We start from the raw sequence: 14687 nt of genomic DNA, 5'->3' as shown, positions 1-14687 counted from the left end.
CCTTCGGGGTCGTACAGGGGAAAAAGAAACGCGTTCAGCCCGATGCTGTCGGGGTGCGGTGAGGGGCTCTGGGAGCGATGCCGGGCGGTGCTGCCGGCGGCGCTGGGCTGTGCCGTGCCGTGCCGGGGGGCGGTCCGTGCAGGGGGCGGTGCTGCCCCTCCCGGTGCGGCGGGGCCGGCGGCAGCGCTTAGCGGGGTCGATCACACCGGAGGAGGAGGAGGAGGAGGTGGAGGGGCCATGAAGGTGAAGAAGAGCGGCGGGGCCGGGGGAGCGGCAGCGAGGACCGAGGAGGAGCTGGGTCGGAAAGCGCTCATCGGGCCCGACGACGTGCTGGGGCTGCAGCGGGTCACCAGCGGTACGGGGCTGGGAGGGGGGCATCGCGTTTGTATGGGGTGAAGGATGGGGCAGTGCTTTGGGTGCGAGGGGAGACCCAGCTTAGAGGGTGAGGGATGGGGGTGACCTGCAGGGATGCTCACGTTGCGGAGTGGGATCCCCCCCCAAGTAGGGTCAGAGGTGGGATGCTGCTCATTGTGCCCTATGGGTGGGCCAGGCTGAACCCCCAGCTGCGGGGGGGGGAGCTGGAGGGGCTCGGGATGGGGTCACAGATCCGATGGGGAGGAGTGTTGTGACCATCCTGCAGCCTTCCTGTTTGGTTTCCCCTTTCTCACCTCTGTAGGGCTGCTGTGGTCTTGTGAGCATCCTATGGGGCGAAAGGGGCTGTTGTGCTTATGTGGCAGCAGCTCTGTTGGACCTGCTGGGATTGCAGCGTGCTGAGCTGGGAGATGGCACATGCTCCAGGCCAGCCTGGCTGTGGCAGTGTCCCCCTGCCCCCTGAACAGCCTTTTTGCATCCCATGTGTTTTGTCTTGCTGCAGGGGAGGAGGGGGCAGTGATGGGTGGCTGTGCTTGGAGCAGGATCAGTGCTGCAGGCAGAGCTGTACCACGAGAAACCCCAGAAAGGATGTGGCTGTGGGTATCGGGGCATGCAGGCGGCCTTGGGGGGCTGAGCAGCACAGGGGTGGGTGGAGGGAAGGAGGGGAGGAAGCCCTGCAGGGAGTGCTGGTCTGGGGGGTCTGCTGTGTCTGTTTCCCTGCTGAGATGCTGTGCTGGGCTGTGACTCACTGCCCAGGCCCAGAAATCAGAGCAGCAGGCACTGGAGCGTGCTGCCAGCGCGCTTGGAAGAGCAGCAGTTGGATGGTGAGTCCCAGCCATGGCTGTGCTCAGTGCTTTGCTTGTTGGGAGCCCACGTGGCCCTGCATGCAGCTGTGCCCTCTCAGGGGGCTGCAGGCACGTGGCCACCCCCTGCCCTTGCTCCTGGGGTCTGCAGGCCTCAGTGGCTTCAACTCTGGGCACCCTGGCCTCGATGCTGCTGTTTGCTTTTGGTAAGCACCTGCATTTTCAGTGTGTAGGAAGGCTGAGCTGATCACTGCACAGGAGCAGAGCTGCTCTCCTGCATCATCTTACCATGGGGCAGCACTCATATGCATTTCCTTTCCATCTTCCCTGCTCTCCATAAAGTGTCACTCTGCTTCTGCTCGAGTGTATGGTGGAGGTGTGAAGCTGTGATCCAAAAGGACCTGCGTGCATTGGGGATGTGGCCAAGTTCACACCATCTCTGGTGCATAGATCCTGTAGGTTTGTATAGAAGCCCAGAAACAACTCCTTCCTCATTCTTTCTCTTCGCAGCCTGGTGTGTACAGTATGCAGCCTTGGTGCCTGTAGTTAGGGCAGTATCTGGGGTGTGGCTTGTTGTGCCTGGAATTGGGAAGGAGGATATGGGGTGGAGGGCATGGCGAGTGCTCTTGGACCAGGAGAAAGGTCAGCACATAGTTCCCCCTGTCTGTGTTTTAACATCAGGAGAATAAGAGGAGCTGGCAAGGACTATGTGGTGTCATATATGGCTTTTAAAGGGTATTACACCAATCAGAGACTGGTGGATGGAGAAGTATGTGGTTAAAATTTCTCCTCTCCCACTCCTCTTCCATTTTTTCCTTCTTAGGAAAGCTCTCTTCTTAAAACTACTTGAATTAACTCTTTCCATTGCAAATCTTAGTGCTTATACCACCAAGTCATCCCAACTCATGACCACAGCCACTTGTATCCTGCTGACCCCAGTTTTGACACTCAGATCCAGGTGTTCCAGCCCATGTGAAGCTGACACAGGAGCTGATGGTTGGGCAGGAATTGCAGCAGCGCTGTCCTGGTGCCGTGGACATCCCTCACAGTTCCAGATAACTCATTTTTATCCCAACTTCCAGGCCAGTACTGCAGCAACTCACATTGTTGAACTCGTTCTGCTGCTCGTGGCTCTGCTCCCGATGCCTTTCTAATAAGCTTAAAGGGGGAGCGTGCAAGCTGTCCTGCATATTTGTGCTGTGTCCTTGCAGTGTCACATCCTCCATCACTTCTGGTCACGCTAAGGTCAAACTGATGGACCCAGGGTGCTGCTCTGGGGTGTCTGGGTGTTTTAGAGGGCTGGGTTTAGGTGTAAAGCAAAGGGACCGTTTTCTTTGCAATTAGCAGGATTTGTTACTTGCTCATCCAACTGCGGTTACAAAAAGAGGAAAACCTTATGACGTGATTAACTTGGGATTAGCAAAGGAGCAGGGCAGAGCTCAGTTCAAATTGCAATTAATTACTGCAGCAGCAGGAGGATCAGAGCGGTGTGTCTGCAGTTATTGGGGTGTGCGTCTGCCAACGTCCTGCGTGGTGGGGCAGGGAGAGGGAGAGCTGAGCACTGTCCCTGATGCCTTCGACCAGGCTGAATGTTTGCTAGGTCACGCTGTGCTGCTCCCACGTTGCCTGCAGGCGAGGTTAATTCCAGCACAGCTTTGATTTCTTTGTCTGGCTTTTGGGATGGGAGCCATGGGTGGTCAGCAGGAGGATGGCATCACAGCGTTTGCAGTGCCATCCCCTGTTGCCACGTGACGATGCCAGTTGTCAAACTGATGCATAACCAAGGGCAAGCTTCAGGCTGAGAGCACCATGCATAGCACAGCTCTGGGCAGTTTGTCTGTGCTGCTGGGATAAGGCTTATCTTGAGTTTTACTATTCTAAGTATTGTTCTGAGGGCTGCTTTGGCGTTAGCAAACCGAGAGGTTGGATAAATGATTGATGACATACTTGGAAACACTTACAAAACAAAGCCTAAAAATAAGGAAGGCGTGCTTAATCATTTCTGAAAGTAATCTCTTCCGTGAGCTGTCGTTTGGGATCTCTCAGAGACAGCAGCTTTAGCCAGCCTGGCTGAGGGGCCCAGTGGTCAGAGCAGGCACCTGGTGGGTGCCCTGCATTCCAGCTGAGCTGTGTTAGCATGAAGCAATGCGTGCAGATCAATCTTCAGAGCTGTTCCTGAAGCCACGACTTTCTCTTCTTCCCCGTTTAATTGAGACCACTCATTGCATCGGGAGCTCTGATTACTGGGGGAGTCGGTGAGGGGGTTAATGAATCACTGTCTGGGGCTGTGATGTGTGGAAGTGTTTTGATAGGCAGATTTCCTGCAGCACAGCCATATTGCAGAGCTGTGTCAAGCTGCTGTCACCGTGACTTCTTCCCTCAGCAGCACAACAGACGCTGCTATGAACCTTTTCAAGGCTTGGTGACGGCTCCCAGCTTGAAGTGCTGTGCTGTGGAAGGGCTTTGTTAGCACTCTCACACTGCAAGATGGGCTGTGAGATCTTCAGGGGAGCACAGATGGTGTATGGGTAGCACCAGGGCCGAGCTGAGCGGGTTTGTCCTTTTGCCAAGGCCTAAGGGTTGATCTGTCCCCAACAGGGATGGCGAAGGGAATGGAAAGCTGTGGGATTTGAACTGGTGAGGCAGAGGGCAGGGAGGTGGTTGAGTTCTTTCTTCAATGGAAACGTGCCCTGCCTTCCCCTCGAGGTCCTGCACTCTGTCCTGCGTCACTGCTCCGAGTCTTGGCTGGGCTGATACTATTTTTGCTCGCTTCCTCCTGAGTCTCTTCAATCTGATAATCTCCTAATCTCCAGCTCCCAGCAATTCCTCTGCAGTCGTCTCTGCTTTATACCTGGCTTACATCTTGGGAGTGGTCTTTAAAATAGCCGCTGACCTTGTTGGGTAATGCATGTTAAGAAATAGGTCCGGATGGATGGCGGCCGGAGTCTTCTCATTCCCTAAATTCTTGTCATTGTGATGGGGAGAGGCGATCCTACTGCCAGCCACTGTCATTGTGTCTGTTTCTTGTACAGTATCCTCACAATTTACATTCCTTTTCACCACCAGATCTTGAGTTCCTTCTTAGCCTTGGGAGTAACACCCAATCTCATCCACTAAATAACCTACTTGGTAAGGACAGGCATTTGCAGATCTTTGGGCATGATACAGACCCCACCATGTCCACTGACCATGGCCCTCAGTGCCACATCCCCGTGGTTTCCGAACACCTCCATGGATGGGAACTCCTCCACCTCCTTGGGGAGCATTGCCAATGCATCACCGCTCTTTGGAGAGTAAACTGTTCTTAATATCTGACCTGATGGTCTCCTGATGCAACTTAAGGCCATCCCCTCTTGTCCTATTTCTCCTGAGATATTCATAAACATGAATAACTTTGGGTTTGGAGTTTGTGAATAAAGGTGAATAAAGTTGGGTTTGGAGATAGCAAACCATTGTGCTTTAGGAGGAAAGGGTCCTCTTTTGTGATTTGTTTTTGTAGTACTTACCCTTTCAGCCCAAAAGACAATCTCTGGGTTTCCTAAGATGTTCATCTGTCCATTCCTTCATCACTTGTTCATCAGTGGTGCATCAAGTGAGGGCTTGTTCAGGAAGACACTGTGATTATTGGGTTCACAGCAGGGCAACAATGCTACCTGCTTTGGAGGAAGTGAAAGAAGCAAGAACCAAAAACTCCCTTTCTTGTAATGATCCACTTCATCTACTGGAGCTTTGGAGAACCGTGAGGGCTGTGGTCAGTGGGCACAGTGGGGTGGGTTGGGGTTGGATTTGGGGACCTGAGAGCTCTTTTCCAACCTGAATGATTCCACGATTCTTTCCTCAGACGCCATCTGATTAGATACGGGTGCACCTATCAAAATAAATATAGGTTTTTGAATATTTTCTATTGGAAAAACTAGTGCAGGGGTGCAGGCACTGATGGGCAGGAGCCCGGTGGGGATTCTGCTTGGGGTTTTCTCCCTTCCGGTGGTTCTGATTTGCTCTCCTCTCCTGTGGATGAGTCATGGACACTGTTTCTGTAGCAACACTGCTGCCAAGGAGGGGGATAAAGCTGTTGCCATGGTGCTGGATGGGCAGGAATTCTGCAGAAGGAAAACACTTAATAATTAACTTGCAGGCAGACGCAGCTCCAAGCTTGCCTTTGTGCTCTGGGGAAGGTGCCCTGGGCTCCCTGCTTCCCAGCACAGGGAAAGGCTTCAACGCCATTTTCAGTGCTGAGGGATGAGTCCTTGCATGGGATGAGTGTTGGTAGAGGGAAGAGGCCGTGCTTTGTCTGGAGAGAGGTGAGATGGTGTGGGGAGGGGATCCTGCTCCAGTCGGCGCAGTCGGCTTAGTGCCCGTAAAGCTGCTTAGTGCTCACATTCTGCCAGAGGGCAGTTTTTAAAAAGGCAAAGCCTCTTACCCTGAGAAGGCAAGGATTTGGTGCAGGTGCTGTCTGTTCTCAATGCCCTTAAGGAGAAATGGATCCAGGAGCAACTGGCACAAAGTTGGGAAAAGGTGATGACCTCTGAGTGCTGGGCAGTGTGAGCAGGCGGTGCTGGGTCTGCCTTCGTAGACACAAAGCCTTCATATCAGTGTGCTTTCTTCTGCAGATTACCTATGCACTCCAGAGGAAAACGTTTACAAAATAGACTTCACCAGGTTTAAAATCCGGGACATGGAATCGGGCACAGTGTTGTTTGAAATCACCAAACCAGCAGCATCAGGTGGGTGTGCACACAGCATTGCCTTTGTGAACAAACCAATATTAACACCTGCTTCTTTTGCCTTTTCTCATCCCTTTTACTCAACATGTCCCCCCACCCAGGAGAAACTTTCACCTGCAGGAGGGCTGGATTCCCAACCTGCAGCAGAAACACATTCCTCTGTACCAATACAGTGGTCAGAATTAATTGCTCCTGTATTATGACCTCCATCTGTGATGAGAAAGGACAGATGGATGTTGTAAATAGAAGCAAAGGAGGAGGAGGAGGCCAGCATGTGTTGGCTGCTCATGAGCCCGTCAGCTCGTGTGTGACTGTGCAGATGATGTCCTTATATTTAATAGCCCTTATTTCTTGAGCCCGTGTACCAATGTCTTGAGCCAGTGCACAATCTCCTGTGTCCTATGGCAAAGAATCTCCCTGCTTAACATCGTGCTGTGGTTAACGCTGCTTTTGCTTTGGACCTACTGCATACTAACTTTGTTAAGTATCCTCTCTTTAACAGTGAACAGATAATTTCTAAAGCTCCCAATTTATAACTTCTTTCAAAAACCAGACTTTCACCTTTCCTCAATAAGGAAAGTAAGGATTGGAATCTCTAGTGGATAGTTCATAGTATTTTATGTGTCCTTCAGTTTGGTGGCAGAGCCTCAAACGTTCATCTGTGAATCTTTTTTGCTCGTAATATATGTCTTCTCAGTTAAAATACACAGTCATGCTCATGCAGGCTCTTCACAGAGGGCTCTTTGTGTGCTCGGTGTTCTGCCAGAAGGACCTTTAGTTCTTTTTTTTTGTTCAGAGGAACCAATTTCCAACTCTGCCAACTCAACGGGATTGGCCCCAGGGTACAGAAAGAGAGCACAGCTTTGCCACCGAGGCAGAGGAATAAACCACCCAATGGGGAACATACCACCAATTTCCACAGTGGGATTGTTAGGAAGGAACGCTGTCCCAATGCAGTCTTTGCACTTTTGCAGAACGTGAACACAATGACAAGAAGGACATTGACCCCAACGCGGGGCGCTTTGTGCGCTACCAGTTCACCCCAGCTTTCCTTCGCCTGCGCCAGGTTGGGGCCACGTAAGTAACAGCTCCTCGTGCTGCTTTTCCTACTGGGATATATAAAAAGTGGCTCTCTGCTTGTCGATCCCACCAGGAAGTTGAGCTGATTTCATAGGGACCGTTTGTTGTGATGGGAATCTCCCAACATCTTTGCTGGATGGTTTGTTTCCTCCATCCCTTTAGCTTATATAGAATCACAGAATCATTCAGGTTGGAAAAGAACTCTCAGATTCCCACCCCACCCCACCATGCCCGCTGACCACAGCCCTCAATGCCACGTCCCCACGGTTCCTGAACACCTCCATGGATGGATGGTGACCCCCCCACCTCCCTGGGCAGCTGTGCCACTGCAGCACTGCTCTTTGGAGAAGAATTTTTCCCTAATATCCCAGTTATTGCTTTCTGGCCCCCCCAGGAGCAGGCTGGTGGGCTTCTGTGTCTTTACCAGATATTTTAGAGGGATGTGTGTCACTACAAGGCAGTTCTTTGTTATCTTTGTTTTTCTTTACGTTCACTGAGGTTTAAATTCAATCTAATTAAGAGCATATGCCCACTGCTAATATGGCATTAAGTCCACAGTACTCTAGTGACCATTGGTTAGAGCTCCCTATATAAACCTATTTTATTCAGGTGTTTAGAAGTTGGTCTGCAGTGTGATAGCTCCTATCAGATAGTTCCTATCAGCTCCAAATGTGTGTTTCTGAAGGACTGATGTATGTTACTCCTGCTCCAGGTTAAAATTCAGCTCATCATATGTAACCAATACCTACCTTTCTCACTTAAATACTTAAATATAGTGCTGGTTCTAACTTCTCCCCCTTTATAAAGTAGAAAAGGACCAAAGAAGTCTATTTGTACATCTGCTTTTTAAATACCCATCAGAAAAATTAAATAAGCTTGAATGGTAATCCAGTGCAATAAGGAACTGCTAGTGATTGACATAGGGATGCTCGAAACCCATACTTGAGCAGAAAGCTCATTTCTCTCTCATTCTTCCTTTCCAGGGTGGAATTCACAGTGGGGGACAAACCCATCAATAACTTCCGCATGATTGAGAGGCATTACTTCCGCGATCAGCTGCTGAAGAGTTTTGATTTTGAGTTTGGGTTCTGCATCCCCAGCAGTAAGAACACATGTGAGCACATCTATGAATTCCCACAGCTCTCGGAGGATCTCAGTAAGTTCAATGACTGTGATGTTATCTCATGTGCTTTAGCATGGGCATCAGAATTAAATCTGTGTAACCTTATATTCATTAGATTCCCTCATCTTGTATGTCAGTAACTTTGTCCTCATACTGCAGCCTATGGAAATAATTGACTGCTTCTTGCTTATTGTCACACCATGAGAGATTTCTTTTGAAGTGTTCTGAGGATAGATAGAGCCCTTACATGTTGTATGGTGCCTTAACATATTTGGATTATGAGTTCCTTAAAAGAGCCTTCAAACAAAGTCTACAGGAAAGCCAGCACAACCTGTTGTCTCAGCAGGGCCTCTGTTTAACACAATTGATTTTTTTTTTTCCCCCCCCTGCAGTTCGAGAGATGATCCTCCATCCATACGAGACACAGTCGGACAGTTTCTACTTCGTAGATAACAAGCTGGTGATGCACAACAAGGCAGATTATTCATACAGTGGAGGACCTTGAGAGCGGGATGGACAGCCAACCTGGGCTGGCCTTTGCTTTCCAATTGAAGTCATCAGGGACACCAACACCTTCAGTCCAGTTGCCTACAGCGTCAGCTGGACACGGATCCACAAACCAAGGACTCTGCCACAGTAGGAGTTTCATGACCAAACTGGCCAGCCTCATCTCTTTGAGCAGACCCAGATCTTCAGAGCTCTGAGCGGTTCTACGATGCTATGTGAACTTTGGAGACCACTTCCCTACGTTCTTCAGGTGTCTGCTTTGAACATGGCCTTGTGGGACCTGTGGGATTTTGCCCTAATTCTGCAGATTTGTCTACTTGCCCTCACGTATCCTTTGGGACGCGATGGTTTCAGAAAATGCAATTTGAGAAACGTGTGAGTGGACGGATGCAAACGCAGAGTTTTGTTTGGTTGGCTCTTGTTGTGAATGCTTCAAAAGCACAGCCAGTTTTAACCTGTACATCCAGCTAAAAACCTTACAGAAACCCTACAGTTTCATCTTTTGGATTATTGCTCTAAATAAGCATCTCATCCCTTTGTTTTGCTCCTTCTGTATAATGTTTTTTAAATCTTGGAAGCAATGAAACATGCAGTGAAGACCACTAGTTTCATCAGGTACTGTCCTGAATTTCAGATGGAAGAACATAGTGTTGGGTGTCTACAAGCCCTCTAAACATCCTCCATTAATTTCAGTTTCTGCAAACTGAACCCAGACTAGTCTGGCTGAAAAACAAAAAAAAAAGGATTTTAGCTTTATTTAACACTTTTACAGAGCTCCCATTCAGCTTGTGCTATATGTCATACATGTCTATTTCTTTAATCTATGCTCAACACTAAGACAAGGGCTTCAGCAATGCTCGTTAGAGCAACACTAATTTGTCCAAGGCAGTCAGAAAGTGTGGAATGTCCAATCTCTCATTTGTATCTGAATTTGAAGTGTGTTATGTCAGCGTTTTCCCTTTGTTTTGCACTGGGTATGAATACAGGTGAAGCAGCAACTCTAATAATGCCAGGCTTTAAGCCCTTCTCTGTAAGAAGTTTAAGAACAACCTTGCACAAGTTTCTCAGGATGCACTTCTTAGGAAGATAATACTGCAATGAAGTAGCAATGTCAATAGAATAGTGCATGCAAAACCAAACCTGAGAAGGTTGTGCAGGGTCAAAGCTTCCCTCCTTCATTTTTCCCAATTGCCTGTTGTCATGAAACCCTTACTCTAGAGATCAGTGATACTTAAAAAGAGGAAAAAAAGGCAGTTGCAGTCTGTAGATATTCCTATAAATACTTGATGTCTCCATGTCTGTTCCTGTGAGTTGAAGTGGAATGTTCAATGTTAGCCTCAGATACGTGTGATTGTACTAATTTTTATAAAATACCATTTCCAGTCGTGATGAACCTCTTTTTGGTCACAGCTTACGTCAAACAGGAGAACTACGAATGGTTGCAGATGTAGTGTAAGAGCAGGGAGGCTGTGTGCTGTTACTGGGTCGAAATCACTGTCAGGTGTGCGAACGTTTCATAGCATCACAGAACCATTCAGGCTGGAAAAGAGCTCTCAGATCCCCAAGTCCAACCCCAACCCACCCCATCGTGCCCACATCCTTCAGTGCCACATCCCCATGGTTCTCCAACACCTCCAGGATGGGGACTCCATCACCTGAAGGATTCCATTTTCTAAAGAAAATACAATGAGTTTGGGTTACAGCTTTTTTTTCAGGTTGATTGTTAAGAAAGTATGTAGAAACCACTGTTCTGACACAGCTGCTATCAATGAGCAATTCTTATCACGATGAGACTTGTATTTATTGCTGTTTTTTGTTGGTAGTGTGTAAAACTCAACATCTTGCCTACGGCTGTTTGAGGGTTGCAAAGAGTTTCCTCCTTATTTGTATTACGCTTTGAGCTACAGATCAGCAAGTTTTATAGCACAGTCATGATTAAAGTAGAGAACAGTTCCAAAAGTCTGTGTCCTCCCCACCCTTTTTTCCCTTCATCATTATATTCAATGACATCGTGCAAATGTGAGCGTTGATGTTGTTTCGACTCTTGAGTGAGCAAATTGAAGACAGAAGAGTGTCTGTAAGTAGCACCCTGCATAGTTGTAGGTGTTGCTTATTTGTTTTAATCATTCCTATCTCTCAGCACTTTGCTGCTGTTCATAATAATAACTTCTAGTAATGGTGCTTGGCCAGAATTGCCAGTCCTACCTTTCAAACAGCTCTGTTGTCTTTGTATATTCCTATATTTTGGTGCAGACTCTTGGGTTATCCAACTAAGCATCTTGGTATGTGACCAATGTGCAAACTATTGTTTGCTGAGCTGAGATAGTCTTGTTCTGATCCCTTTTAATGCTGCCTCCTTTTAAGTCTTTAGGAGTTCAAAAATGAAAGTAATTTCATAAAAAAATAATTCTGTAATCAGCTCAGTAGGTCCCTATGAGAAAAGAACATAAAGCTGCATTTTTCCCAGTACTTCCCAACAGTTTTGTTGAATGGACTTCCTGACATCCTGCATTGTGTGGTTAAACACAAGAGAACAAACTATCCACGGCTGATCTGTGTCCCCAGATCTGCTTACTGTTCTGCTAATTGAGATTGGATGGGTCATAATTTCAGGCTAATAGAAAATTCAGTGTGAGGAGATGTTTTACTATATGTATTTATTGTTTTCTAATGATAGGAATACTTTAAACCTGGAGAAAACTGTGGGACATTTTCAATAACATCAATTCCAACCTATTTAACTTCAGCTTTTCAGAGCGAGGACTGTTCTCTTTTCTTTTTTTTTTTTTTCTTTTTTTTTTTTTAAGCCTCCACAATTTCCTACAAATAAATTCCTATTCCTAAGCAATGGAAACAACAAGACTTTCCTGTGGGATATGCAATGGAGGTTCTTTTGTGTTTCCCATTGCCACGGTTATCATTATGGCTCCGTTTCACATGCAAACATGTTTGCATTTATTTAAAATCTCCACTCATGCTATTTACAAACATGGAAATTATTGACCAGGAGGGAGTTTCCTTTACACTGCTGCATAGCCAGATGGAAATCTACGTTGTTGACTTGGGACACGCTGCTTTTGCCCATAAGCAACACCGGAATGATGATGATTTTATTTTTTCTCGTTTTCAAAATGATTTTAATTATTTAGCACTGTAGCTCTGTTCGAATGAACCAGCGTGGAAAATTGGGTTCTGGCTTTCTGAATGGGGAAAAAAAAAAAAAAAAAAAAGAAAGCCACATCAAAATCCAACCTAGATTATGCTAGCAGTGACTCGTCATCTCTCACCATGTGACGTCGACTAGATGTGTACTGATAGTGAATTAACCTGAGAGAAAGAAGTGGGTGCTAATAGTGTCCTTTTAAAAAAAGAATAGGGAAGTTATATCCCAAACTTTCTTATTTTATTTGAAATTCATTTAAATTTCAGAGTTTGCAAGGAACAACAGTGGAAAAACGTTTGTGGTTGGCTGCACGGTCCAACAATCCACAAACTTCAGAGGGAAAAATAGAATGATTTATTTTCAAGAACACAGCAAGAATCGTTTAAATTTCAGGAGTTTTGTTCTCCTGTCATTGAGCAAAACCTAAATTATTACCATATATATATGCTGAAGATGTCCTTTATATCATGACATTTCTGAATTAACTCCCCCTGATGGGGATTTATCCCATTCTTAATGCGGAAAGTCTTTTCAGTTTTGGAAACTGTGAGATGGCCAAAAAATGAAGAGCCATCAGAACTGTATGTGTTGTGATGGTCACGAGATGGGTTTACATGCACTGACTGCAGTGATAAAAGTTATCTTTGGGGTAAAAAAAAAAAAAAAAAAGGGAGGGAGGGGGACAAGGACAGGAAAAATATTAATTGCAGCTGATTGAAGCCCTAAGTTTTCGTGGTGTTATAGACGTAAATGCTTTTTCTCTGGAGTTTTGGAGTGGGCAAGGCATTGGAAGTGGTGGATGGTCCTTGAGGTCCCTTCCATCCATCCCGTGATTATGCCAGCAGCCCTTTTTTCTATGCCCAGCACAAGTATGATTAATATGGAGCACTGTTTATGCAAATGTTTCCCTATGTGAAATCTCGTTGACTGTTCATATCATTTTCTAAGCACGGAACTGTGTCTGAAGAATGTGATGCTCACTTAGTCTGATATCACAGCACAGCCTGACTGAGGGTGGAACTGTGTTTCTGTATCTGTTCTCTAGTAACTGCCTCCCTAGAATCACTATGTTAATGCCCACTGTGCTGTCTGCTTGCACCCCAATGCCACACTGAAGAACCCTGTTTGAATGTGACATTGAATTTTTTTTTTTTTTTTTTTGCATAGAGTCAGGATTGTCTGTATTAAAATGTATTTATATAAAAAAAAATATATATCTATATATTTTTTGTGGAAGGAGAGTAGGATTCTAGTTAATATGCCATTGAGAAAACGTTAGGAGCATTTTTATCCAGTTCATTTATAATTCTTTGTACCTTCTGGGGCAGTGAGGAACCGGTTGGAAACGAAGGAAAAAAAGGAACGTTGGCAATGATTCCACTGTTGTGGCTTTGGTTTCCATCTGCTTGACTTGTTTGTAGATGGATAAAGGGGGAGAACAAAGATTGATGCTACAATTCAGTCTTCCTGTAGGAGGAGAAAACTTCAACCTAACCTACGCAAGGACGGGGCAGGGATGGACACTTGCTTAACTGAATATTGGCAGTTTAGACATAAATGTGCATCTAGGCAATATGCTTTAATTTCTTCCATGACCGAGGGAAAATGATTCAACGTGTCACTCTCCTTAGCAAGTGTTTCTTCTCCTGTAACATCCAAAATGTAAAATAAAATAAAATAAAATAAAAAATTAAAAATGAAATAAATTATTGATCTTAGAGATGGAGGTGCTTGTCCATTCTTTAATGCTATATCTTTTATAGTGTGTGTTATTTAATGATAGATTTTTGTATTAGAGCATGGGAAGTAAATTCTCATTGCTTTTCCTCAATGTTTTAATGCTGTTTTTGCACCGGTGGATGTAACCACCTTCACTTTCAGGTGATGACAGTGCACGTGTAGAAGCTCTTCTGTGGCTTGTAGCTACGTAAGGAGGACAATTAATTAAAGTTTGAAATGGGGTTCAGCCTTCTGATGGGTGAGAATCTTTCGGGGCATAACTAAAGTGAATTATTCTCCAACCACGCTAACAAAACTCCTGCAGATGGCTGTTCTGCAGCTGGTTGTGCTTCGGGAAACTCTGCCAGCTGCTCTATGGAGAACTGACTTTAGGAGCTGGTGTGACATTGTGATTTGTGTCTCTGCCACAGCGACCACAGGCAAAACATCTGAAGTGAAGCAGAGTCAGCGGAGGTCGTTCCATCTTCATTTTTTGGAGCTGTGTGACATACCTGCATTGAACCCTGCAGTGAGGTGACCTGAGAACAGGTTGGTGGTGGGGTTATTGCTCAGTGGTCGTGGGGATGCACTCCAGGTTTGACTTTGAGGGGAGATGTTGGTTTCCCCTCAGGTTTGTGTTTCTTACACTATCAGCTCCTTGGCACATCGTGCATGCTCACACCGTGCTGTGATTCTTCTGTCATTATTCAAGGGTGTTCATCTTCCTGTGACTTAATGAAGCTGGCGTATGAAAGTAATGTATAGCAAGAAATAAAAGCATGCAGGGAAGTTGTGATACGTGAAATACGTACTGATATTTATTTTATGAACGTTAATATATATGGAGGATACAAGTTCCAAACATTTTTGGTTTTCCTTCTCCTGCTGAATGACAGTATGAATTAGAAGAGGGAAATAGCAAACAGGATAATGTAGCACCTTTGTAGTTCAGCTGTAGTGAGTCAGGCAATGGTTCCAGATCAAGAATTAGTGGAGTTTTGTTACATGCCATAAATCAGGTTTGAAACAATACTACAGAAATGTACTTTGCAGCTGAAAAAATAGATGCATAGAGTTCCTGGGGCTGTCTGGCAGGAGACACTTGCAGGAAATCTAAGTACAAGTGTCATCTCTGTGGCAACTATTATTTCAGCTAGCATTCAGATTTCTTGAAGATAAGCTGAAATGAGAGACTA

At 46.1% G+C, this 14687-nt stretch overlaps 1 protein-coding gene across 2 annotated transcripts; it reads left to right on the top strand.

The window, feature by feature from the left end:
* The first annotated feature begins 151 nt into the window (after positions 1-151).
* Positions 152-11843, top strand: UNC119 (unc-119 lipid binding chaperone). 2 transcript variants are annotated; one of them, XM_010721875.4, is made up of 5 exons: positions 152-355; positions 5786-5899; positions 6874-6976; positions 7963-8135; positions 8495-11843. In XM_010721875.4, the coding sequence occupies exons 1-5, from the start codon at positions 238-240 to the stop codon at positions 8605-8607; spliced, it is 621 nt and encodes a 206-aa protein (XP_010720177.2). In that variant the 5' UTR covers positions 152-237; the 3' UTR covers positions 8608-11843. The 2 variants fall into 2 exon arrangements, with proteins under 2 accessions (XP_010720177.2, XP_019477420.1); XM_019621875.2 differs by lacking the exon at positions 152-355 and adding an exon at positions 4976-5690.
* Positions 11844-14687: the final 2844 nt, after the last annotated feature.

The sequence above is a fragment of the Meleagris gallopavo genome, chromosome 21 (assembly GCF_905368555.1).
Source record: "Meleagris gallopavo chromosome 21, MGAL_WU_HG_1.1, whole genome shotgun sequence".
NCBI classification, from domain to species: domain Eukaryota; kingdom Metazoa; phylum Chordata; class Aves; order Galliformes; family Phasianidae; genus Meleagris; species Meleagris gallopavo.
This window is presented reverse-complemented; position numbering and strand designations above follow the sequence as displayed.